Source organism: Myotis lucifugus, unplaced genomic scaffold, assembly GCF_000147115.1.
Source record: "Myotis lucifugus unplaced genomic scaffold, Myoluc2.0 scaffold_4, whole genome shotgun sequence".
Classification (NCBI taxonomy): Eukaryota; Metazoa; Chordata; class Mammalia; order Chiroptera; family Vespertilionidae; genus Myotis; species Myotis lucifugus.
The window spans coordinates 13,863,217-13,890,238 of NW_005871052.1; the positions used below are offsets into that span (position 1 = coordinate 13,863,217).

At 40.6% G+C, this 27,022-nt stretch overlaps 1 protein-coding gene and 1 non-coding gene across 7 annotated transcripts in view; one reads left to right on the top strand and one right to left on the bottom strand.

The window, feature by feature from the left end:
* The window catches only part of KIF4A (kinesin family member 4A), a 175,038-nt gene that overhangs the window by 2,363 nt on the left and 145,653 nt on the right, over positions 1-27,022 (bottom strand). For 4 of the 6 annotated variants that reach the window (XM_023764470.1, XM_023764481.1, XM_023764474.1 and 1 more), the window contains 10 exons: positions 26,408-26,521; positions 16,482-16,637; positions 16,256-16,356; positions 9,824-9,953; positions 8,328-8,498; positions 6,970-7,077; positions 5,909-5,986; positions 5,448-5,546; positions 4,746-4,922; positions 958-1,074 (listed from right to left, as the gene is read on the bottom strand). In XM_023764470.1, coding sequence (XP_023620238.1) covers positions 958-1,074; positions 4,746-4,922; positions 5,448-5,546; positions 5,909-5,986; positions 6,970-7,077; positions 8,328-8,498; positions 9,824-9,953; positions 16,256-16,356; positions 16,482-16,637; positions 26,408-26,521 — 1,251 coding nt within the window. The remainder of the gene's footprint in view (positions 1-957; positions 1,075-4,745; positions 4,923-5,447; positions 5,547-5,908; positions 5,987-6,969; positions 7,078-8,327; positions 8,499-9,823; positions 9,954-16,255; positions 16,357-16,481; positions 16,638-26,407; positions 26,522-27,022) is intronic. The other 2 variants (XM_023764486.1, XM_023764490.1) reach the window with 2 other exon arrangements.
* On the top strand, positions 11,164-11,296 carry LOC111823067. The gene has a single exon (XR_002826052.1). It is a non-coding gene; the product is annotated as a small nucleolar RNA SNORA32 (small nucleolar RNA).

The following is a 27,022-nucleotide window of genomic DNA, read 5'->3' on the forward strand; positions in this document are numbered from 1 at the left end:
GCCCTGGAGCCCTTCTGTGGTCCCTCCTCGACTGGCCAACCTCCTGTGTCCCTCCCCAGCCCCAATCATGCACCCGTGGGGTCCCTCGGCCTGGCCTGCACCCTCTCACAATCTGGGACCCCTCGGGGGATGGCAGAGAGCAGGTTTTGGCCTGATCCCACAGGCCAGGCCGAGGGACCCCACTGGTGCACGAATGTGTGCACTGGGCCTCTATTTTTTAATAGAAAACCTAGGGCAAAACTGCTTACATGTAGATGTTCAAGAAATGCATGATGAATGATCATTACACTAAGTTTGCTAAAATTATTGCTTATCACATAGGGAGCTGTAGGAATGGGCTTTTGCCATGGGCACAGGTAGGCATAAGGCAAGTATGTGGACCTGACGTGCTTGGTGCTGCTTTTCTCAGAACACATTTTGTTTCCCTGAGATTTCTATTCCTGGAAGTAATATAAGGAGGACAGCTACAATTACCTTGGCTCACAACAGTGACCGTCAGAAAGACCAAGTTCCTGTGAGTCTTTTCCTAGAGAATAGCTGGTTCCCAAGGAGAGGGGCTAGGTAACTAATGTCTCAAGATGTCAGAAGGATTAACTTCCTTCTTGGAAGCTGCCACCTCAGCATGTGGCCCTTACAGTTCCAGCTAAGATCCTGCATATTTATATGCCTGTAAATGCCTGCTTTCTTGTTCCTTGTTCCTGCCTCAGAAACTATAGAAACATTATAGTCAAGGTGGGGAATGGGGAACTCATACCTGGGAATCTTCTGGGAAGGGCTGTGGTTTCTGAAGGGGATGTGTGGACAGACTAGCAGTGAGCAAATAGGATTAAACGAACTGTGTCTTTTTCTGATTGCAGAGAAAAGAAGAGTAGAAGAGCTGTGCAGGAGATTCCAGATTTAATGAAGAAAAGGGCGGAAACTAGTGGGGAAAATAAGGGGCAATGGCACTGATCCTACCTTGTCTTGCTGACGGTTCCTACACTTTGTGGGGTCACAGCTGCAGTCCACGCCACAGTTCAACTTCTGTCTCCTGCACCCACACTGCTTATTCCCACACCATCCCTTGCAGGAACACTGCAAAAACAGATTTGTAGAAAGACTCATTACCGTCCAGCCGGTGTGGCTCAGTGGTTGAGCGTCAACCTATGAACCAGTCAAGCCAGGCAAATCCATTTATTTGGGGATAGGATACTTGAAAGACAGATCAGAGGGCTATCATAACAATGCAGGGAAACTGAAAGAGACTCTCATGATCATTTTAAGGGCAAAGTGAAGAACTGTGAGCTAATTGGTAGTGGAGTTAGGTACAGTATATTTAAGGACTGAGCACAGTTGCTTGACATCTTTTGATCTACCTAACTGTACTTCATCCAACTCACTTTCTACAGTTTGTTCAGTGTCAGCCTGAGCTTTGTCCTCAGCACTTTAATAATTTAGCAGTTTAATGAATCACTGATGAATGAAATGATATCATTTACATTTGTATAGCACTTTACAGTTTTTGGAGTACTTTCATATAATATACAAATACAAAAATCTCATAACCGGTCTACAAGGTAGGCATTTTAATCTGCTGTAACAACACCACAAAGCTGGAAGGATGATTAATATGGAAGATAACAGAATCACAATTCAAAAATATTTGGACAGTCTGAAATTATCGGCCCAAAGTAAAAGTTATAACAGGGATCAATTTCAGTTTGACATTTAGGCTCCTCCCAAATCAGCCATCCTATATAATAAAAGCCCAATATGCAAATCGACCGAACAGTGGAATGACTGGTCACTATGATGCGCACTGACTACCAGGGGGCAGATGCTCAATGCAGGAGCTGCCTCCTGGTGGTCAGTGGGCTCCCACAGGGGGAGTGCTGCTCAGCCAGAAGCCGGGCTCAGGGCTGACGAGTGCAGTGGTGGTGGCGGGAGCCTCTCCTGCCTCCACGGCAGCGCTAAGGATGTCTGACTGATGGCTTAGGCCCATGGGGACATCCCCTGAGGGCTCCTGGACTGTGAGAGGGTGCAGGCTGGGTAGAGGGTCCCCCAAGTGCACAAATTTTGTGCACCAGGTCTCTAGTAAAAAAAAAATATGGGAGGAAGATCTGGCTTAAAGTAGTTTTTGTACAAAAGGCCTAAGGATTGGAGATGTCACGAAGTTCCTTTAGTGGAAAGTGTAAAATGGCTGTCAAAAAGCAATACAGTCAGACAGAAGTTTGGAATTCAGAAATCATGGGGAGCAACTGCTCCCAGACCCTGTTTGAAGTAGTCTATCCCATTAAACAAAATATAGGTGACCAGTGTTATAGAAAGTGATGTTATAAGAGAAATGGTGGGAGAAAGTAGGATAGTTTGGCTTGAAACAAACAAGTGGCAGACCTCAAAGAATGATGGATGAGTCAGAAGAGACCTCAGTGACCATGTAAAGTCTGATGTGATGTTTGAAGCACCTCTCTAATATCCCTGGTCTAATGATACCAATTTCTATTTATCCTGAGATGAAAATTGTTTCCTATAACGTTTGACCATAGGACACAATTCTGTCATCTGGAATGACATGGAATCAGTTTAACCCCACTTTCACAGCACAGTTGTTCAAACCCTGAGCATAATTTTCACTCTCAGTGCCCCTCTGTCCAAATCCTCTCAAAGCTAAATATATCTAGCTCCTTCAATGATTCACCACATGACATGGTTTCCAAGAATCCTCGCCATCTTAACTATACACCAGTTTGTCCAAGTTCATCTTTAATTGTGACATCCAGAAATGAGCATAACTTTCTAGATGTGGTGTGATCATTATCAAGTAGATTGACACAGACACCTCCCAATATTCTTGTTAATGAGGCCTAAAATCACAGTAGTGTTCCCCCCCCCCATCCTTGTCATGTCGTTGTGGATTCATACTGGGTTTACCATTAAATTCAAGCCCTTACATCTCTTTCATATGAGCAACAGTGCTATAACATATAGTAAGTTTTCCTTGAGGAAAGTATTACCTGCATTTGCTTCTCATTTGGAAACTCCCTCACCAGTTTTAGGCCTTCTACCATGTATTTCTTGTGTGTATTTTTCAACTCTGCTTCCTGTTACTTAGCTGACCTTTAAATCTGTACTCAGCTCATGTGCTCCACTTCAACCACAGTAGAGTCCATAAATGTTTGTTAAGTAAATGAAAGTCAGACATGTTCTGTCCCATTTCCTCTAAGTGTCTCAACCCTCTGTCTCTCTACTACCAAATCTTTGCAATATGCTATTCATTGGGCCAGAAATGGTCTCCCAGTTGCCCCCAATATATATTTCCCTTTCTGTCTTATAATGCAGCAATAGTCATCTCTTTCTTGGCATCTTCCTAAACTCTATCTACTTGGTTTGGTTTTATAGTCAGTCACCCTTAAAAACCCCTCAGTGCATTTCTCTGAGATGAAGATGCTGAGGTTCTATGGTGTGCTTCTATTTCTTTGCCTTGTTTTCCTATCTATACTAATGAAAGGGTAATATGCTAATTAGACTGGACATCTTCCAGATGTCTTTCCGGACAAAGCCATGGTGGCGGGGGCTGAGGGAGGGCAGTTAGGGGCGATCAGGTCGGCAGGGGGGGCAGTTAGGGGCGATCAGGCCAGCAGGCAGAGGCAGTTAGGGGTGATCAGGTAGGCAGGCAGGCGAGCAGTTAGGAGCCAGCAGTCCCGGATTGCGAGAGGGTGCAGGCTGGGCTGAGGGACCCACCCTGCCCCCTGCACGATTTTTGTGCACTGGTCCTCTAGTTAGATTATAAGCTCTCTGAGGTTGCCCAATACATTGCATTTTTGACTCTTTTCAAATGACCAAATGCCAGCATGACTATATATTCCTCATGACTTGCTTCTCTCTGATGTTGTGGCTTTAGAAGGCTCAGTTTCCTGTGTGGTTCACGATGAGCTAATTAAATCAAGTAACTTTCTAGGAAGCCAGCTAGGGTAGTTTGTGAACTTCTCTTAGGCAGAATGTGACTGCAGGGCACAGTTGCAGTAGCAGTAAACTGTAGTGCCCGGGAAGTTAATGTTTTAACATAAATCATCTACTTTGATAATTATGTAAGCCTGTCATCATGTAAATAAATAAAACATGCCTCAAAGTCAGACTATTCCTAACTAGCCTTAACTAGTGTGTTTGATCTGAACTCTTAGCCTTTTCTATAATTCTCATTACCCCTTAGCCTAGTGAGCAAAATCACTCTCTTAGGCACTCAGCTTCTGGTCTATAATTTTTACTGATATGACCATGATGTGATAGAAACAAACTTGACTTGGAGTCAGAATATTCTATTTCAAGCTCTATCACTTCTATAACCTTAGGCACGGTCATTTCCCTCCTGTGGGCCTCTGATCCATCTGCAAAACAAATAATAAATATCTCATTGAATTTTTGATGACAATTGAAAAGAAATAACATATATGAAGAAGCTTTATAAACTGTAAAGTGCTATAAAAATGTGAAGGATTATGATCACATTGGAACCAGCCTGAAGAAATGGTATAGAACACTACTACCTTTCAGACTGGTAAGAGCCCACAGACATGAGCTGCACACTCAGGCAGCTCCTTCTGCTGGCCCCAGGTTCCATACAGAGCTGGCCTGATGAGCACCCCTCGGTGGAGCCAATGCCTCTGAATGGGATCCAGGGGTTCAGGTGCAGGGTATGGGGCGGGTACATTCCCAATGGCAGCGAAGACAGACTAGAACCCCTGACAGAGATGAGAGCTGCCTCCTACCACTTGGATGTTCTTCTTGGGTATCTTAAATAATTTTGTTGGCTTCCATTCCTCATCATCCCCATCGTCAATATCACCATCCTCAGGCTCATTCACAGAATGCTCTGAATAATATTTTAGATCATCGATGTCCATGCTTTGCTCCAGGAACTTTTCTTTAAAATGGGAAGGTCTTGGCTAAGAACAAAGGTTTGGAATAGTTATTTAATTAAAAAAAAAACAACACATGTGGATCATATCTTCACAGTAGCTGTTGCCAGCTATCTTCCCAGAGCAGAGATTTCAGACTCCCTCAAATATACTCCACTTGGCTTTACCAATCAGAAGAAATTCTGCTTCTCCCTTTGGCCTTGCAGAGTCTTTGAAGAGACAGAAACTGCAGGGAGAGGTTGAGTAATCTGAGGAGGGAGGGACTCATGATCTGATAAGTACCTAGGGATGGACAGCTGAGTTCTGCTCTTTTACTTTGCTCCTCCTCTTCAGCTGTGTTACATGTCTGTACATGGCCAAGAGTCCATCTTCCATGGAGGGAGAAGGCCTATTTCCCTCAAGACTGTCCTAGAGTTTTATCTGCGAGTCCAAAGAAAATCGAGATGCTGGAATTTGGATATTTAACCTCGCAACCTCTTCTAAAAGGCGATTTTAGTGTACTCACTCCAAACCTTGGCTATGGGAAGGTATCATAGGCACTGAGCAGTTTACCTTAGGTGGGATATATTCAAAAGAAGAGTCTGGAGAGAGAAGGGTATCCTTAGGAAGATGAGGTTTCTGTTTGCTGGCTACTTGGAGGAGAGTCAGTTTCTATTTGAAAAGAAGAGAAAACGTGTATATTGCAGGGCAGCTTCTAAGAGTGTTCATGGCTCAAACATAAAGATTTCTAAGCTAGCTCAATTTGAAAGCATATTAAAGTGAGGCAAGGGTAATAGTAAAGTAGGTTGAAGGACTTCCACTTTACTACAAGATCAGGATTCAATTCAGAAAAGAGCAAATTAAAAAATGTGTTTATATAATTTGAAATGCACATGACTATGTCAAATGGAAACTCGATGTCGACCTCATAAAATACAGCCAAGTCATCATATTCAGGCTTTTACTCCCAAGGGTTGGCCTCAGTTGCAACAGGGTCTCCCCGGGCTTGTTCAGTGGGTGGGAGGCTGTATTACCTGCTTTATGATTTCATTCTCTCGGAGAAGCTGCTTATTTTGAGCATACACTTCTTGCATCTTCTCAAGTTCTTCTTCCTATTTCCAGAGAGTACAGAGATTGGTGGGATTATTTTGGGCACTACATGTGGGGCACCAAACAACTCACAGAGATGAAAACATACTGCTGCCAAGTTGCTGGCAGTAGATGGATTTCAGCAAGCACTGGCACCCAGAAAAATGCCCGACTGCCACGTTCCTAGGTGTCCTGAATGCAACTCTATTCCAACATCCCAAGCAGCCCTGACAGCCATCACAGAAACTATGGACTCTGCCCTACATGCCTTCTTATTCTTTTCCATTCTCCACCCTCTCATTCCTCATTCACATCAGGAAGCTGATTAAGAAACCTATGCAGACAACTGTTTCTCTGAAGTCAGAGATGCTTTTGATCACCCTTCTCAACATAGACTAGGCAGTTTATTTGCTACTCTAATAATAAGCCTGATTAAACTTCCTGGCATTTAAGACAACCAGATTCATGCATACGACCTTAACTATACTTTGGTTATATCTTCGATGGGAGGTACCAAGGAAACCCTAGAGACTGGTGGATCAGGAAAAAGATTCTAAGTTGGATAAAATAGTGCTCTGACATGCTAGTAAGGGTGTGGTGTTCCCAGCCTCTGGAAGAAATTTAGACCCTAGGCATTTTATAAATATGTCAAGTCTCAGCTCAGAAGAACAGGCTCAGGAAGAGACAGCTCAATGTCCCTAGGAGTCTACTGGATGTTTTAATTTTCTCAACTATTTAGAGCTCATGTTGAGGCAAAGAATCAGGAGGCCTCAGAGTCTGGTATTGAGTATGCACCGTCATTTCTGTACCAAAAAGGAGGTTATTCTATGTGTGGCTACATTCTAAATACCTTAAATTGATAAACTAGGGCCAAAAGGCAGTAGAGGCTGCCATTATCAACCCTGTTTAACACCTAATTGCTCTCTGCTGTAAGTACAATGGTCTAAATCAGATAATTCTGTCAGGCCCTCGGAACCCATCTCTGGAAACCTTTGCCTCATTATACCTGACACTTCAGTGTGCTCCGCAGCTGTTGTTTCTTTTCACTGACTGACACTTCTGGCTGCTTCTCTGCCATCTGGCTTTGCTGCAACTGGCTGAGAAGGTACAACACCTAGAGAAAGATACAACCCAATGTGACCAAATAAAAATAAGACAAAAAAGGAAATTGGGCTCAGTCCAAGCAGTGATCAGATTGACTCCTCTGTGATTTAGCGGAACTGTTCTCTCTCTTTTTAAATCCTCACCTGAGGATATGTTTTTACTGATTTTTAGAGAGAGGAAGGGATGGGGGGAGAAACAACATGTGATCAGTTGCCTCCCAGACGTGCCCCAATGGGGGATGGAACTTGAAACCTAGTTATGTGCCATGACCAGGAATCAAACCCACAACCAACTGAGCCACCTGGCTGGGGCTAAACTGTTCTCTTTTGCTCTCATGGCTTGAAGTAGTAAGGAGCAAGCACAATTGCATAGTTCACCAGGCATGTTAATCTTAATACCAAAATGGAGGCTAAGATCTCTTGTCACTGGTATGTGTAAACTTAGACAAGTCATTCATTTCTCTTCGTTTCAGGTTTCTTATCTGCAAAATTTGGAAAAGACTATATGGTCTTTTTTTATTGCTCAGAAAACTTTTTATAAAAGCAGCTTTCTAGCTTTTAAGGTTGTTTCCAGTGTTAGATTTATAAACCCAGATTTGTTTGGTGAATGAAAATCTGAAAGCACTCATCTCTCAGAGCTTGTATATTTAAGGAGCAAATGACTGGAATCCTAGGTCAACCGGGATTTGGTACCTGAAGACTTTGGAGAGTAGCTGGAGAACCATTTCTTATTTTGTGAATAAGCTTAACTGCTTTAAATTTTATTTCCTATAAATGTGTAGCCCAAACTTCATTTGTTCCAGCATTGGGGTGCTCTCTTGATCATCTGAGTATCCCAAATATCCAATTCTATTTTTTAGAGGCAAACCTTGAGTAAAGCCTGACCCCTTTGGCATAGCTTATAAGGCCTCTATGACCTTAATTCTGCTTAGGTGTATAATACAGGCTATTCAGATGCCAGTTCTTCCATTTACTGTGTGACCTTGAGCATGTTAACTGTTGGAACACAAGGCCTGGGCGAGGTCCTGGCGGGGAGGGTGGCACACAGGAGCTCAGGGGTAGGGGGCATCAGGGAACCTGCCTCAGAGTTGTTGAACTAGGACGGAACATGAACAGACCCCTCCCCGCACTGCCCAAACTATGTGCTCCAGCTACATGGTCTTTTGAAGGAAACATCATATGCCCCACTATCTTTTAAAACAAACAACAGAAAGCAACGATGGTTTATTCCTCAGTATAGCTTCTCAGCTTGCTAGTTTACCTTCTCTTGGTGCTGTTGCTCCATTCTGAACAGCTCTGCCTGTAACTCTGTCTCTTTTTCAGCAATATGATTTCGTTCCTCAAACAGCATCTTCTGCATGTCAGCACAGCTGGCCTTGTTCTGTTTCAGATTGCTTTCAAGCTTGCTGACCTGTATCTTGGAGGAGACCAGCTGGAAAAGTTAAAAGAAGAACATTTTCTTTGAAGAATGGCCACCTTTCCCCATTCATTAGGAAGACAGATGTCTGCTTTCTTGAAATGGGCTAAGAAAAGTTCCTCCATGTCCAAGTCCATTCTTATGTTTTCATGACATATGGATTCTACCATTGAACAGTAACAACACTACTCAGGCCAAGAGCCAATATTTCTGTTGAGGTAGATATCTTAAAGCTAGAAGTCATCACTAAGGTCATTCAATCTCTTGCTCTGCCTCGGCAAGAATAAACCCAACATGAACAGTAGCTGACAACTCCATATGTAAGAAGTTCTTCCTTAATTTTAAAGTGAAAATCAAAAGACACACCCTTACGACCAATTACATCCCATCTCAGAATGTCTGTGTTCACATGCTGAAACTCGTAGACACGTTAGCTGAGACTGTAGATCTGGCTCTTCAGGCTAGATTGATATCTTATGCTGGCCTAGTTATATATTCTCTATTAGCTCGGATGGTGAACATCATAAACACCAGTGCTCGTAAGACTAATGAGAATTTCTTTAGTAAGATAAATCTGCTACCCCAACATAAAATGTAAAAGCATTGCTCAAACTTGCAGAATCGGAGTTTGTAAGCTTGTCTTAAGAGAAAATGCCTTAATCACCAGAGGTGACCAACTTTAATTCCTCTTGTGACAATGTAAGATGATAGACTATTTTAAGGTCAGTGAAGATGCATTTTCTTTAAGATAAATCTCTGTATACCAGTGATTAATTTGTCTGTCCTAGATTGTATCTTAAACTTTTTTTTTATTGTTGTTAATCCTCACCCAAAAATATTTTTCCATTCATCTTTTTTAGAGAGAGTGGGAGAGTGAAAGAGAGAAACATCGATGTGAGAGAAACACATCAATTGGTTGCTTACTGCACCGTGCCCTGACCAGGGCATGGGCCGGGGAGGAGCCTGCAACCAAGGTATGTGCCCTTGACCAAAATCAAACCTGGGACCCTTTGGTCCACAGGCTGACACTCTATCCACTGATCCAAACTGGCTAGGACTTAAACTTTTTAAATATGGGTGTTTTAAAAAGTACTATAGTATAATAGTTTAAGTAGTGGCCTATTATGGCATCCTGATCTTTTCCTAATAATAAGAGCAAACGTTTATTGAGCATTTGCTCACACCAGCTTTTACCCATAAAACTATTTCTCTAATGTTAGTGTTATTGCGGTTTTTATCATGAAAAGTGGCAATGACACAATGACAGTATTCCAGGCTAACATCTTATTTCAATCTACCAAGCCAGATCCCTAATTGCTGGTAGGAAGAGTAATATTTACTTCTCCAATTAAATATTTCATTGCACACTTGGCTTCCAGAATGGTAGCAATATTCTCCCAGCGATGTTTTGGCCTGTCTTCACTTTCTGCATCCAGTAGCTTCTGCTGAAGGTCAGCAATCTGAGCACTCCTGCAAGGAAAGAAACAGTGAGCCTTATTACCTGTAGTCTCAACACCCAGGACAGGGGAAGAGTTCTGAGGAGAAACTTCAAATAGTTTTATGGAAGGAGGTACCAGTTAAATATCATTTAAATAATGACTTAGTCATCTGGTTAGGATGTATGCTCAGCATCTGTGGGATATACAGTAGCTCAAATCCTGTTACAAAGAGACTCCAAAGACCATCCAAATGGTTTCATTTTATTAAATACTGGTTTAAATAAATGGATCATATATGGGACTTGGAAAGATTTGTTTTAGTAAGGCTTGTTAGTAGTGCATTGACTGTAATGTGACGTGTCTCAAGGCCACATAAGCTCAATTGTGATATGGTGGCTCACCTATACAAGAAGATTCAGGTTGGAGACTGGAAGGAAAAAAAAAACGCCCCAAAATAACAAACACGTGGATGCCTTTTGCTGGCATTGAATACCAATTGATACCTATGGTTGGTGTTGTGAGAGGTTATCTTGAAGTGTTTGCCACAAAACTGAGAAGTTTCTGAGAAGACAAGATACCCTGCCTGATCCTGGTTATAGCTTCCAGATACTTTCTGATCGAGTATGGTCTGAGACCAAGATTGACACGATATTTTAGTTTCATTAATAGCTTCCTTCTTAAATTTGCTATGTGACCAGTGAGAGGGAGCACACCAGCACATGCATAACATGCAGTGCTATGTAAGGTACTATAAAGAAGATGGGACCCTAACTGGTTTGGCTCAGTATATAGAGCATTGACACATGGACTGAAGGGTCCCAGGTTCGATTCTGGTCAAAGGCATATACCTTGGTTGCAGGCTCGATCCCCAGTAGGGGGCATACAGGAGGCAGCTGATCGATGTTTCTCTCTCATCAATATTTCTTTTTTTTATATATATATTTTATTGATTTTCCACAGAGAGGAAGGGAGAGAGACAGAGAGTTAGAAACATCGATGAGAAAGAAACATCGATCAGCCGCCTCCTGCACATCCCCCACTGGGGATGTGCCCGCAACTCAGGTGCATGCTCTTGACCGGAATCGAACCCGGGACCTCTCAGTCTGCAGGCCGACGCTCTATCCACTGAGCCAAACCGGTTTTGGCTCTCATCAATATTTCTATCTCTCTATCCCTCTCCCTTCCTCTCTGTAAAATCAACTATATATATATATGAAGATGGGTACCGAAATAACCTAACATGGCAGTTCTCAAATTTAGGTCTCAGGACTTCTTTACACTCTTAAAAAGCATCGAGGGACATGACCACAAAACATTTTCCCAATAGGTTTTCTTTCTGCTATGTTGGTAGCATTCAGCCTATTGGGAACATTTAAAAAAGAAAAAGGCATTGAGGACCTAAGAAATTCCATTCATATACACGTTATACCTACAGCATTAGAAAGTAAAACTGAGAAATATTAAATATTTATTAATTCATTTAAAAATAAAAATTCACTAACATTTTATGGAAGAAAAACATTAAAAAAACAAAAAATAATTTAGTGAGAAGACGGATTATTTTTCACTTTTACAAAGCTCTATAATATCTGGCTTAGTAGAAGACACCTAGATTCATACATCTCCCTCTGCATTCAGTCTTTGTTGACGTAAATGAAGACAATCTGGCCTCACATGGATATGTAGGTGGATAAAGGAGGAGCATTTTATTTTATTTTATTTTTTTATATATTTTATTGATTTTTTACAGAGAGGAAGGGAGAGAGATAGAGAGAAACATCGATGAGAGAGAAACATCAATCAGCTGCCTCCTGCACATCTCCTACTGGGGATGTGCCCGCAACCCAGGTACATGCCCTTGACCGGAATCGAACCTGGGACCTTTCAGTCCGCAGGCCGACGCTCTATCCACTAAGCCAAACCGGTTTTGGCAGGAGGAGCATTTTAATAGCCTTTTCAGATAATTGTGGCTATTCTTCTTCGAGAATACACCAAAAGCCTACAAGTGGTAGCTCCTTTAAAGTTAGTTGAAAAGTGGAATCTGAAGAAAATAAAACAAAACAAAACAAAGTGGAATCTGAAACCATTATTAATAAACATTTCATACTCTCTTACATTAATATCCATTGGTCTAACTTGAAATCTGAATAGGTCTTTTACCCATACATGATTCTGTAACATGCCATTTGGACAATGCTGAGACATGTAGAGCCTCCAAATATTAACACATTTCTTTATACAGTATAGAAAAATCATATTTGTTTTTTTATATTTTATTGATTTTTTTTTTTTTTACAGAGAGGAAGGGAAAGGGATAGAGAGTTAGAAACATCGATGAGAAAGAAACATCGATCAGTGCCTCTTGCACACCCCCTACTGGGGATGTCTCCGCAACCAAGGTACATGCCCTTGACCCAAATCGAACCTGAGACCCTTCAATCCGCTGGCCGACACTCCATCCACTGAGCCAAACTGGTTAGGGCCATATTTGTTAATATCCCTACTGGTCTCATTAGAAAAGTTATGAAAAACTGTCAAGCTCACAGTAGCAGATATACATTTTCCAAAATTCTGTCTCTTGAAAATTCAAGTTTTTCTCTGGTGACAAACACTGTCAGCTGTTTTCCTTGAAGTGACAGGCTCACTCCATTCATTTCTGAGAAATGTCTGCCACGTACCCAAGTTTGAATAACCATAGTCGGTCTGTCAGTCATTCTTTCAAGTAGAAATGAAGTTCCATGCACAGAGGCCTGCTGTCCACCCTCCCAGCGCCAAGCGCCTTTCCTGGAGACAACACCACACCCCTGCACGCTGCACACGCGCTGTGCTCTTCCCACTCCGTCACACATACCAAAAAGCGCTGAACTCAAGGGTGCAGATTTCATGAAACGAACACTTTTTACTGCTTTCTCAAAGCCACTCTTAAGTGAGATTCGCTTTTTAAATCTGTGAGTGTGTGGTGGCGATGTATTCAGTGACCGCTGCTACAGATTGGTACCACTGCTTTTGTTCAAGCCAAGCTGTCACCAGTTTTGTCCACTGTTGCTTTTGTACTATCATGGCAAATAGCATCTTAATGTTATTATGAAAATAGTTTTGATCAGACTCCCTGAAAGGGTCTCAGAGACCTCCAGGAGTTTTCAGACCACACTTTGACAACCCTGGTCTAATATGTAGTCCTTTCCTGCAAAGGCTTACAGTCTTTCTAGATTGACAAGACTAGTAAACATAAAACAGCTAATAAATATAAAGATAACATATGTCATCTGTATCACATGATTGAGTACTATAAGTTCTGAAGGAGGTTAGAGAAGAGGGAAATTAGTGAGGGATGAAGGGTCAGGGTAGGCTTCTTAGAAGAGGTGGGCCAGAACACTTCAGAGTTGTCCATCATAAGTCCTTTCCTGTCATCTCTGACAATTTATAACCCTTGGCTATTTCAAAATTTAGTTTATGCCTCATAAATTTTAGGAAAATTCTCTTGATTAAACTCACCTCTGTCTGATTGCCCTCTACTCGGCACTTGCCCTACATTTAAGTAATCATTTACTTATGCCCAGTGTTATGCAGGTAAATGTTTAACATCAAGCACTTAAAAAACCAGACCTGTTTCCAAATCTTAGCTATTGTAAATTGTGCTGCTATGCACATAGGGGTGCATATATCCTTTCTGATTGGTGTTTCTAGTTTCTTGGGATATATTCCTAGAAGTGGGATTACTGGGTCAAATGGCAGTTCCATTTTTAAATTTTTGAGGAAATACCATACTGTTTTCCACAATGGCTGCACCAGTCTGCATTTCCACCAGCAGTGGAGGGTTCCTTTTTTTCCACATCCTCTCCAGCACTTGTCATTTGTTGATTTGTTGATGATAGCCATTCTGACAGGTGTGAGGTGGTATCTCATTGTTGTTTTGATTTGCATCTCTTGGATGATTTAGTGACTTTGAGCATGTTTTCATATGTATCTTGGCTTTCTGAATGTCCTCTTTCGAAAAGTGTCTATTTAGGTCCTTTGCCAATTTTTTGATTGGGTTGTTTATCTTCCTTTTGTTAAGCTGTATGAGTTTCCTGTAAATGTTGGAGATTAAACCCTTATCGGAGATAACATTGGCAAATATGTTCTCCCATGCAGTGGGCTCTCTACTCGTTTTGTTGATGGTTTCTTTTGCTGTGCAAAAGCTTTTTATTTTGATGTAGTCCCATTTGTTTATTTTCTCCTTAGTCTCTCTTGCCCTAGGATCTGTGTCTGTAAAGATATTGCTACGACATATGTCTGCAATTTTGCTGCCTATGGAGTCTTGTAGGGTTTTTATGGTTTCCCGTCTTACATTCAAGTCCTTTAGCCATTTTGAGTTTGTTTTTGTGTATGGTGTAAGTTGGTGATCTAGTTTCATTTGTTTGCATGTATCTGACTAAATTTCCCAGCACCATTTATTAAAGAGGCTGCTTTGACTCCAGTGTATGCTCTTGCCTCCTTTGTCAAATATTGAGTATAATGGCTTGGGTCAACCCAGTAATACCACTTCTAGGAATATATCCCAAGAAAACAGAAACATCAATCAGAAAGGATATATGCAGCCCTATGTTCATAGCAGCACAATTTACAATAGCTAAGATTTGGAAACAGCCTAAATGCCCATCAGCAGATGAGTGGATTAGAAAACTATGGTACACCTACACAATGGAATACTACGCTGCTATAAACAAGAAGGTATTCTTACCATTTGCAGCAATATGGATGGAACTGGAGAGCATTACGCTACGTGAAATAAGCCAGTCAGTGAAAGAAAACTACCACATGATCTCACTCATTTATGGATAATAAAGAACATTATAATCTAATGAACAAAAAGATAGATACAGAGGCAGAGAAGCATCGAATAGACTGTCAAGTTACAGCGGGAAGGCTGGGGAGTGTTGCGGGGGTAAGAGATTGAAGGACTTATATGCATGCATATAAGCATAACCAATGGACACAAGACACTGGGGGTGGGGGTGGGGTAAGGGCATGTGCTGGGGGGTAGGGGAGGTCAGGGGAAGGTCAATGGGGTAAAAAAGGAGACATATGTACTACTATTTGTAATACTTTAAATAAGAAAATAAAATTTAAAAAAACACACACAAAAAAACAAAAAATAAACCAGACCTGATTTGTAGCTTTTGCTAGTTTCTGTTGTGTAAATCCTCTCACCATAACTAATTGTAAGCTATCAATGGCTTACAATATTCCTGAAATTTTAACAAATTATTCTTTCACATTATACTATTTCCACTTGAGAGAAAGGGTGATGCCATCTATTTTTTCTATATATACCAACTGCACCTAGTGCAGCACAAAGCAGAAACTCAAATGCTGAGTGACTTATAGATATATCCAAAGATGAACACTAGTGTGTATTGCTAAAAACAAATTCAATGACCTCCAAGCTCTTCTGGGCAATAAAATTCTATTATCTTAAGAAATTTATAATGTCTAAGTTCTGATCCTTCTAAAAATATATTTTAAAAAAGAGAACATTCACTGAGCACTTCTACTATGTCAACTACTGTACTGTTATGTACTTTACTTACTAATCTCATTTAATGCTCATAATCACTTTACCTGTATGCTCTATTCTATCTACTTTGCTGTTGATCTCTAAAGTTCTCCTTCTTGTTGCTTTTCTAATTAAAAAAAATATTTTTATTGATTTCAGAGACAGGAAGGGAGAGGGAGACAGAGATAAAAACATCAATGATGAGATAGAAACATCAATGATGAGATAGAAACATCATTGATCGGCTGACTCCCGCACACCCGCCACTAGGGATCGAGCTGCAACCCGGGCATGGGCCCTGACTGGGAATTGAATCATGACCTCCTGGTTCATAGGTCGATGCTCAACCACTGAGCCACATCATGCTGTTGTTGCTCTTCTGAGATCATTTCTTGGGTTCCTCTAAAGTTTTGTTTTTAGTCAGTTCCACATTTCAGAGATATTACTGCATCAAAAATTGTGGTGCAGCTTAAAGAGCATGGGCTTTGGAGTTAGATAGCCCAAGTTCCGAATCCCAACTCTATATAATCTATAGCAAATATATTAAGATCTGTGAACTTCAGATCTCTAAAGTAAGAAGAATCATACATACCTCATAAGTTATATACCTCATAGGGAAGGACTGAATGAGAAAATGTATCTAACTTATCTAGTGATGTGTATATTTTTTTAAAAAAAATTGCTACTTTCTCTTGTTTCTCCACCATCATAAACCTTTTGAATCACTGGACTAGCATGTTCTATTTTGATTCCAGGCATACATTTTTATAATGCCTTACAGACAGTCCCATTACCTGAGTTCTATTTCAGTCTCTAGGCTTTCAATCTGCTTTGTAATGGAATCCTCTGACTCAGAAACTTGACCATGAAGTTCAGCAACTGAGAATGTGCGCCTCTGTAAAGAAGAATAGTGGGAATGAGGGTGAAGTACTCAAAGGAAAGTAATCCTCCAAAGCATTGAGTGTGTCTGGGGAGTACAGAGTCTGATAATTGGTCAAATATTTCCATAAGGGCACTTACCCGGAATTTAGAAGGTAGATTCTCCCCAGATTCCTTTTGTTCTTTGAGTTGAGCCAGATCCTGAGCCAGGATCTTCCTATCTTCAAGAAGGTCATTCAGATGGCGTTTGGCTTCCTCAGTACTGACCATAACCTCAATTTCATTTCCAAGCCAACTCTAGAAGAGTAATCAAGTGATGTTGGGTTAAGGATAGAGTTTCTCTGGCCCATGGGCTAGATTCAGTTCCAGACTTAGTTTTCCTCAGACCAGAGCTCAAGTAACTAAGGGTGTCCCAAAATTCACACAAGAAGTAATTTTGATAGAAAACACAGGTTTATAATTAAAAACTAGAGGCCCGGTGCACAAAAATTTGTGCACTCGGGGGGGGGGAGGGGGGTCCCCCAGCCCGGCCTGTGCCCTCTCGCAGTCTGGGAGCCCTCGGGAGATAATGACCTGCTGGCTTAGGCCTGCTCCCGGGTGGCAGAGGGCAGGCCCAATCCCTAAGTGCAGCCCCTGGTCAGGCTCAGAGCAGGGCCGATTGGGGAGTTGGGGCGCCGCCCTGTCATGCACAGAGCAGGGTGGATCGGAAGGTTGCGATGCCACCCTCAGTCACGCTCAGGGTAGGGTCGATTGGGGGGTTGGGGCACCGCCCCCTGTCACACTCAAGGCAGGGTCCATGGGGAGGTTGCGGCGCCACCCCCTGTGACGCACAGAGCAGGGCCAATCAGGGGGTTGGGGCGCTGCCCCCTGTCACTCACAGAGCAGGGCCCATCAGGGGTGCTGGGGCTCCGTACCCTGTCACGCACAGAGCAGGGCCGATCAGGGCGTTGAGGAACTCCCCGCTGTCACTCACAGAGTAGGGCCGATAGGGGAGTTGGGGCACCACCCCGTCACACACAGAGCAGGGCAGATCAGGGGGTTGGGGCGCTGCACTCTGTCACACTCAGGGCAGGGCCAATGGGGAGGTTATGGCTCTACCCTGTCACACACAGAGCAAGGCCCGTGGAGGGGGGTTGGGGCGCCACCCTCTATCACCCACAGAGCAGGGCTGATCAGGGGGTTGGGGCGCCGCCACTGTCACACTCGGGGCAGGGCTGATGGAGAGGTTATGGCTCTACCCTGTCACACACAGAGCAGGGCCCGTGGGGGGGGGGTGGGTTGGGGCGCCGCACCCTGTCACACACAGAGCAGGGCCGATCAGGGGGTTGGTGCGCTGCACCCTGTCAAACACAGAGCTGCAGGGCAATCAGGGGATTGGGGAGCTCCCCCCGATCAGGCACAGAGCAGGGCAGATAGGGAGGTTGTGGCCCCGCCCCCTGTCACACACAGAGCTGCAGGGCGATCAGGGGGTTTGGGCGCTGCCCCCTGTCACGCTAATCCCGGTGCCGGGAGCCTCGCTGCTCCGCTGATCCCGGTGCTGGGAGGCATATTACCTTTTTACTATATAGAATAGAGGCCTGGTGCACAGGTGGGAGCTGGCTGGTTTTCCCTGAAGGGTGTCCTGGATCAGGGTGGGGGTCCCCACTGGGGTGCCTGGCCAGTCTGGGTGAGGGGCTGAGGGCTGTTTTCTGGAAGCAGGTGACTGAAGCTTCCAACCGCTCCTTGTTTTCTTTCTTTTTTTTTTATTCTGGGCCAGCTTTAGCTCTGAGGCCTCGCCGCTGAAAACATCGATAAAATGTTGCTAAAGCCCGGCTGAATGAAAGCCGGTTTCTGGGGTTTTGTTTATCTTCTTATTTGCAACATAGTACATAGTTGCTTAGAGTTGTAGCTCAGAGGCCGGCAAGTGAGGCGGGGAACGTTGGAGTCCTCCTTCACTGCAGCAAGCAAGCCTCATGTTCGCTTCCAGCTGCCTGGCTGCCGGCCGCCATCTTGGCTGACAGTTAATTTGCATATACTCACTGATTAGCCAATGAAAAGGGTAGCGGTTGTACGCTAATTACCATGTTTCTCTTTTATTAGTGTAGATTGTAAATTTTTATTGATTCATAAAGTATACAGTATAGGGTTATGTATAGAATAGCATATCGGGTAAATGGATTATCATGTCTCGATAGTGAGCACCATTAACTGTTATTGCCTGAGCAGCCGCATTTTCAAAGAAGAATGGTCTGATGATGCCTCCAGCCCCAAATCCGCACCAAACAGTGACACATTGTGGATGCATTTGTTTCTCAACAATCACTCGTGGATTTTCTGAACCCCAAATGTGACAATTTTGTCGATTAACCAAGCCATCAAGATGAAAATGAGCCTCATCGCTGAAGATGATTTTGTTCGAAAAATCAGCATCCACTTGTTGTTCTATAATCCATTCAACGAACTCTATTCGCTGTGTGTGGTCAGTAGGCTTCAGTTCTTGAGTCAATTGAACTTTGTAAGCATGAAGATGCAAATCTTTCATGAGAATACGCTGTAGAGAGCTTCTCGAAATGTCCAATTCTTGACCACGGTGCCGAATTGATGTCCCTGGACTCTCAGCAACACTCTCACGAACTGCTTCGATGTTTTGTGTTGAACGACTTGTTGAAGGATGGCCAGAGTGTTTAAGATCACTAATTGATCCAGTCTCCCTAAATTTTTTAATTAATGTCTTTACAGTTGATGAAGTTAAATCACTATTCCGACCATATTTTGCACGAAAATTGCGAACTGTAGCTGCCAAACTTTCATTATTTTTAAAATATTGCTTAACAATGAAAACATGTTGTTCTTTCGTGTAGCACTCCATTTTTAATAACCCTGAACTGTCAGTGGTCATGCTATCTTTTTTTTTTTTGGCAACACTTTACAGCACAAATGGCGTAAAATTCAAATCTTGCGTGAATTTTGGGACACCCTTTAGAAGTAAGATTTCCATTTGAACCTACACTCACCAAAAGTTCCAATAGGTCTCCAAGAGCCTTTACAGGAATATCCTAAAAGGTCACAATAAAGAGACTTTCTGCAGAAAATCTTCAGATATTCTACATTTCTCTATACTCTGTCTTATCTTCTCCATTTTCTCCTTAACCTTTGTCCTTATCTAGTCATGATATAGAATTAAAGTATATTTTGACTGCCTGTTCTATTTAGTAAATAGATATCCATTCTTAATCTTTAAAGATGAATGAAATATATCAAGCAAACAAAATGAACTAAATTCAGTTTTAAAAAAAGGACCATCCCTGAGAACACTTTCACATCAGAAGATATACCACAATAAGAGTAATCAAAAGAAAGCTGGGGTGGATATATTAATATCAGGTAATGTAGAATTCACATCAAAGAATATTACCAAGGATTAAAAAAGGTGATTTCATAATGGTAAAGGAGTCAATTATTCAAGAGAGTTTAATCCTCTAATAAAACACCAAAGTATGTGAAACAAAAGGAGATAATATGGAATTATAAAAATACTCAATTGATCCAAAAAGAAGCCAGAAAACAAGGAAAAAGTGAATGAAGAACAGATGGGAAAAATAGAAAACAAATAGCAAGATGAAATATTTATATCTACCAATTTTAAGACTGGATTTAAAAAGCCAGACCCAACTACATGCTGCCTACACAAATCACACTTTAAAAGTGAAGGCACAACTTTTACCCTTTGTGACAGCATGGATGGACCTGGGGAGTATTATTCATGCTAAGCGAAATAAGCCAGTCAGAGAAAGACAAATACCATATGATCTCACTAATATGTGGAATCTAATGAACAAAATAAACTGATGAACAAAATGGAACCAGAGTGTGGATACATGAAACAGACTGGCCGGTACCCAAGGGGAGGGGAGTGGGTTGACTAGATAAAGAAGTTGAAGGGATTAGCTAAAGAACATATATGCAATACCCCATTGGTACAGACAATAGTTTGGTAAAGGCCAAAAGAGAAGGAGGCTGGGGTGGATCGAGGTGGGCAAAGGGGATGGGGGAAAGCAGGACACCTGTAATTATGTCAACATTAAAATTTTTTTAATAAAAAACAACAACGAAGGCACAAATAGGTTAAAATTAAAAGGATTACAAAATATACCATGCTAACATAAGTTGAAAGAAAGGTTTTTGTGTTATTAGAACAAAAATTAGATTTCAGAGCAAATATTACCAGGAATAGAAAATATTATTTTATAATAATGAAGGGATCAATTAATCCTAAGTATTTGTGCCTCTAATAACAGCTTCAAAATACATGAAGCAAACCAGATAGAACTACAAGGAGAAAAAGAAGAAAAACAAAATTTTAGTTGATGATCTCTATACCAATCTCTCAATAACTGATAGAGCAAGTAGGCAAAAAACCAGTGAGAACACAGTAAAATAAATAGCACAATCAATCACATAGACATGACTGACATTTACAGAGTACTATCCAATAACAGCACTGTACACATTCTTTTCAAGTACATCTAGAACATTAGCGAAGACTAGCCATATTCTAGGCATTAGTTAAGTCTCAGTAAATTCAAAGGATTCAAGTCATACAAAGTATGTTCTCTAATCACAATGGAATTAAATTAGAAATCACAACAGAAAGATATTGGGAAAAATTCCCCAGTATTTGGAAACTAAATAACACACCTCTAAATAACCTATGTGTCAAATAAGGAATCAACAGGGCAATTAGAATGTATTTTGAATTGAATGAACATGAAAACATAACTATAAAAAATTGTGGGATGTCGTTAAGAGTACTTGCACCCCTATGTTCATAGCAGCATTATTTACAATAGCCAAGATCTGGAAACAGCCCAAGTGCCCATCAGTAGATGAGTGGATAAAAAGCTGTGGTACACTTAAACAATGGAATACTATGCAGCTGTAAAAAAGAGGGAAATCTTACCCTTCGAGACAACATGGAGGGTCCTGGAGAGTATTATGCTAAGCGAAATAAGCCAGTCAGAAAAAGACAAAAATCACACGATCTGTTATATGTGAAATCTAATGAACAAAATAAACTGTCAAACAAAATAGAGCCAAAGACATGGAAGCATGCAACAGACTGAGAATTCTTAGAGGGAAGGGGGGAGGGGGCAGGAAGAGAGTAACCAAATAACTTATATGCATAACCCATGGACACAGACAATAATAGTGTGGTGAAGGCTTGGGGAGGGGCTAGGAGGGGTAAGAAAGGGTCAATGGGAGGGAGGAGAAAGGGGACATCTGTAAAACTTTTAACAATAAAGATAAATTTTTTTAAAAAGATTAAAGGAAAATTTATAGCACTAAATGTTTATATTAGGAAAGAAGAAAGAATTCAAGTCAATGATGTCAGGTTGCCAGCTGTGGTGGTGGGGGACTGGATAAAAGGTGAAGGGATAGAGAAGTATAGATTTGTAGTTATAGAATAGTCTTGGGGATGTAAAGGACAGCACAGGGAATATAGTCAATAATATTGTAATAACTATGTATGGTGCCATGTGTGTACTGGACTTACCAGGGGGATCATTTTGTAAGTTATATAAATGTCTAACCACTCTGCTGTACACCTAAAACTAATATAATTTTGAATGTCAACTGTAATTTTAAAAAATATAAATTAAAATTAAAAAAAAGAAATTAAAAATATATGAGCCAATGAAATCCAAAGAGGAAATAAGGAAATAATAAAGATCAGACTGGAAATTAATGAACTGGGGTTTGGGGAGTATATTTTTTATTGTGGTAAAATATACATAACATAAAATTTACAATTTTAACCATTTGTAAGAATGAACTGGTTCTTTGACAAACCTCTAGCCAAACTGATCAGGAAAAACAAGACACAAAATATCAATAACATGAATGAGATGGATGATATTAGTATAGCTTTTACAGACATTAGAAGGATAGAAAGGAAATATTATGAATAACTTCACACCAATAAATTTAACAAGTTAAATGGAACTGACAAAATCCCTGAAACACACAAATTACCAAAATCACTCAAGAAGAAATAAATAACCTAAACAGCCCTATACCTATTTTAAAAATTGAATGTTAGTTAATACCCCTCTCTACAAAAACTAACAAAAAACCCTTCAGGCCCAGATGGCTTCACTTGAGAAATGAACCAAACTTTTAAGGAAGAAACAAAGTTAATTCTATACAAATTCTTTCAGATAACTGAAGAGGAAGGAATACTTCCCATTTCATTCTAAGAGGCCAGCATTATCTTGATACCAAAATCAGACATTAAAAGAAAAGAGCAGACCAATATCCCTCATGAATAACAGATGTAAATATTTTACACAAAATTTTTATTTTAGCAAAATTTTAATTTTACGTATTGCAATACATGAAAAGGATCATATAGCACAACTAAGTGGAGTTTATCCAAAGCATTTAAGGCTGGTTCCATATTTAAACATCAAAGTGGGCATACAGTGCAATATATAGATCTTGTATTATATAAATCTATACTTAAAAACCTATTAACCAATGTCACCCCAATAATTTTAATAAAAATTTTTAAAAAGTAATTTACCAAGTCAACTAACTAGAGACAAAAAATATTTGATTAAATTTACATCCACTCAGAATAAAAACTAACAGCAAATTAAGATTAGATAAGAACTTCCTCAATCTGATAAAGGGCATCTATGAAAAACCTACAACTAATATCATACTTAATGGTGAAAGATTGAATGGGTTTCTACTATTCAACATCATCCTGAAGGTCTTAGCCAATGCAGTAAGACAAGAAAATGATATAAAAGACACACATATTAGAAAGGAAGAAATAAGACCAGATTTACAGGTGGTATGATTGTCTACAAAGAAAATCACAAAGAACCGACAAAATAGTTACTAGACTAATAAAGTCAGAAGACAAAAGTTAATATACATATATGTAATAACTTAATCAATAAAAAATTTAAAAAATAGTTAATATAAAAATTAATTGTATGTCTATTTACCAGCAATGAAAAACTAGATAAACAATTTGGCAGTTCCTTATATAGTGAAACATACACTTACCATGTGACTCGGCAATCCCACTCCTAAGTATATTTACCCAAATGAATTGATTATCTATGTTTATACAGAAAAATGCATGTGAATGTTTTAATAGCAGTTTTACTCATAATCACCAAAAACTAGAAGAAAACCCAAGATATCCTTTAAAAGGTAAATAAACTGTGGGACATCCATTCAATAGAATGCCACTAAGTAAAAAAAAGGGCCCAGACAACTGATGCAAGTAACAACATGGATGAATTACAAATGTATTATGCTAAGTGAAGAAAGCCATATTGTGTTTCTATTTATATGACACTGATGCAAAGGGAAAACAATAATGACCGAATACAAATCCATGTTTGCCAAGGGCCAGTGATGTGGGAGGAGTTGACTATAAAGGGATAGAGGGGAAATTAGGGGGATAATAGAACTATTCTATGGGTTGATTGTGGTGGTGGCTATATGATTGTATGTGTTATAAAAACTTGCAGAACTATACACTAAAATGGTAACTCTTATTATGTCAGTTATGCCTTAATAAAGTAAATTGAAAAAAATCAAGTCATTTGCCATACAACAGAGTAAAAACAAACAAACCATACGATAATCTCAATAGGATTCTGAAAAAACTTTTGAAAACAACCCCAACATCATTCATGATAAAAACTTTCAGCAAACTAGGAATAGATAGAAACTTCTTCAAGCTGATAAAGAACATATAAAAAAAAACCTTTTTCCTACTCTACCCAATATTTTACTGGATATTTTGGCAAATGCAATAAGGCAAGACAAAGTTAAAAAAAAAAGTCATACAGAGTGGATAAGAATAAATAAAAATTGTGCCTATTTGCAGATTACATGATCATCTACAAGGACTCTACCAAAACGGTACAAGAACAAATAAGCATGTCCAAACAGTTGGAAATGGAATTTAAAAAACACATTTCCAATATCATAAAAATTTGAAATAATTAGGGATATATTTGACAAACGTGCAACACCTGTATACTGAAAATGAAAACACTGCTGAAATAAAAGACTTAGATAAATGGAGAGGTGTACCATGTTCATGGATCAAAAGACCCAATACTGTTAAGATGTAAATTATCCTCAAATTCTATAAATTCTATGCAATCCCAATCAAACTCTCAGCAGACTTTTTGTAGAAATTGACAGTCTGTTTTTAAACTTTATGTGGAAATGCAAAGGACCTAGTTTTCCCAAAATAATTTTGAAAAAGAATAACAACTTCAGAGAATTTATACTATCTGATTTCAGCACTTACTATAAAGCCAGTGTATCAAAGATAGACATATAGATCAATGGAACAGAATCTAGAAATTGACTTATGGACAATTGATTTTGACAAAGGTCTCAAGTCAAAATGAATCATAGACCTAAGGATAAAGCTTAACATTATGTGACTTCTAAAAGAAAACTTAGGGGGAAATCTTAGTGACCTTGGGTTTGACAAAGATTTCTTAAATAGGACAAAAACCCCATCCTATATAATAAAAGCCTAATATGCTAAGTGTCCGGTCGTCCAGTTGGCCATTCAACCATTCAAAGCGTAATATTCTAATGATATGCTAAGGCTGCTCAACTGCTTGTTATGACGTGCACTGACCACCAGGGGGCAGACAGTCAAGTGGTCGACCAGTCGCTATGACAAGCACTGACCATCAGGGGGCAGACGCTCCGGCTGGTAGGTTAGCTTGCTGCTGGGGTCCGGCTGATCGGCACTGAGCAAGACGGGCCAGACATGCCCTGGAGCCCTCCTGTGGTCTCTCTCTGGCTGGCCAACCTCCTGTGTCCCTCCCTGGCCCCGATCTTGCACTGGTGAGGTCCCTTGGCCTGGCCTGCACCCTCTCGCAATCCGGGACCCCTCAGGGGATGTCGGAGAGTCAGTTTCGGCCCAATCCCACAGGCCAGGCCGAGGGACCCCACTGGTGCACGATTGGGGCCAGGCCTCTAGTTAAAGTATAAAAGAAAAATATCAATACATTGGATGGCATCAAAATTAAAAAAGCTTTATTCTTCAAAAGATACTGTTAAAAAACTAAAAGGTGCCCTAGCGAGTGTGCTCAGTGGTTGGAGTGTTGACCTGTGCACCAAACGGTCATAGGTTAGATTCCCGGTCAAGGGAACATACCTGGGTTGCAGGCTTGATCCCTGGCCCCAGTCAGGATACATGTAGGAGGCAACCAATTGATGTGTCTCTCTCACATTGATGTTTCTGTTTCTCTCTCTCTCTCTCTCTCTCTCTCTCTCTCTCTCTTTCTCCTTCCCTCCCTCCTTCACTCTCTCCTTATTCCCTCCATCCCTCTTCACTCCATTCCACTCTCTAAAAAAACAATGGAAAAAATATCCTCAGGTGAGGATAACAAAACAAAAAACAAACAAATTTAAAAAAATGTGGTATATCTCTAGAATGGGATGCCACTTGGCAATGAAAAAGAAGTATTGATACACACAACTACATAGATGAATCTCAAACTAATTATGTTGAATGAAAGCCAGAAAAAATGTATTCAATTTTTAGAAAATTCTAGAAAATAAAAATAAGTATATAATTACAGAAAACAGATTAATGGTTACCTTGAGATGGGGGCGGGGTAGGGAGGGATTGCAAAGGGGCACGAAGTTTTAGTCATGATGGATGTTGATGTTATCTTGATTGTGATTTCATGGGTACATGTCTGTGTCTAAACTTATTAAATTGTACACTTTAAATATGTACAATTTCTTATAGGTCAATTATACCGCAATAGAACAGCCAAAAAATTAACTGAACCTCAAAAGGGGTAGGGATAGAAAAAGTTCTCTACTTTTGGTCTTTAACAACCATTCATATATTCTTATCTTTAGGAAATAAGGCTTTCAGGAGAGTCAGCCTGTGGGATTGGGCCGAAACTGACTCTGCAGACCTTCAGATTTTGCAGTTTACTTCTAAATGAAAAGAAAACTATTTCCCATGTTCTCCTTTTCCCAATATACAAAAAAGAAAAGGCCATTCAAGCTGTCCATACCTTCACTCGAGTTGCAGTGCCTTCCATTTCACGGCTCTGAGTCTCTTTCCGCTTATCTGCGACCTCCCGTTGTTTTTGGAGAGCATCCTTGAGCCTCTTGTTGGCAGCTGCTGCCTAAATAAAAACAGCTCACAGTAATGTTGAATTTAAAGGTAAAAAGAAGAACATTATAACTTTCAGCATATTAGTAAAGAAAAATAAAAAATTCTATGGTTTGAGTTTCTATAGGAACCAAGTTTATAGGTCTCCATGTCAAATGTGCACTTCCCCTAGGTTCTAAAGCTAATACTTGTCAACAGTTATTGCTTTAGAGCCCAGGAGAGAGGTACACATTTCAAGGAAGTACTGGAGGTTTCAAAGTGTATAGAAATGTCACATATAATATTACTAGAGGCCCGTTGCACGAAGAGATTCGTGCAATAGGCCTTCCTTCCCCTGGCTGCCAGAACCAGTTTTCCTCGGCACCCGGGACTCAGGCCTTCGCTCCGGCCACAGTGGAGAAGCCAAGCCTCTTCAGTAGTCTTCAGTTGTCTTTAGTCTTCAGTCTTTGCTCCGCGCCTGCATATGCAAATCAACCACCATCTTTGTTGGGTTAATTTGCATACACATCCTGAT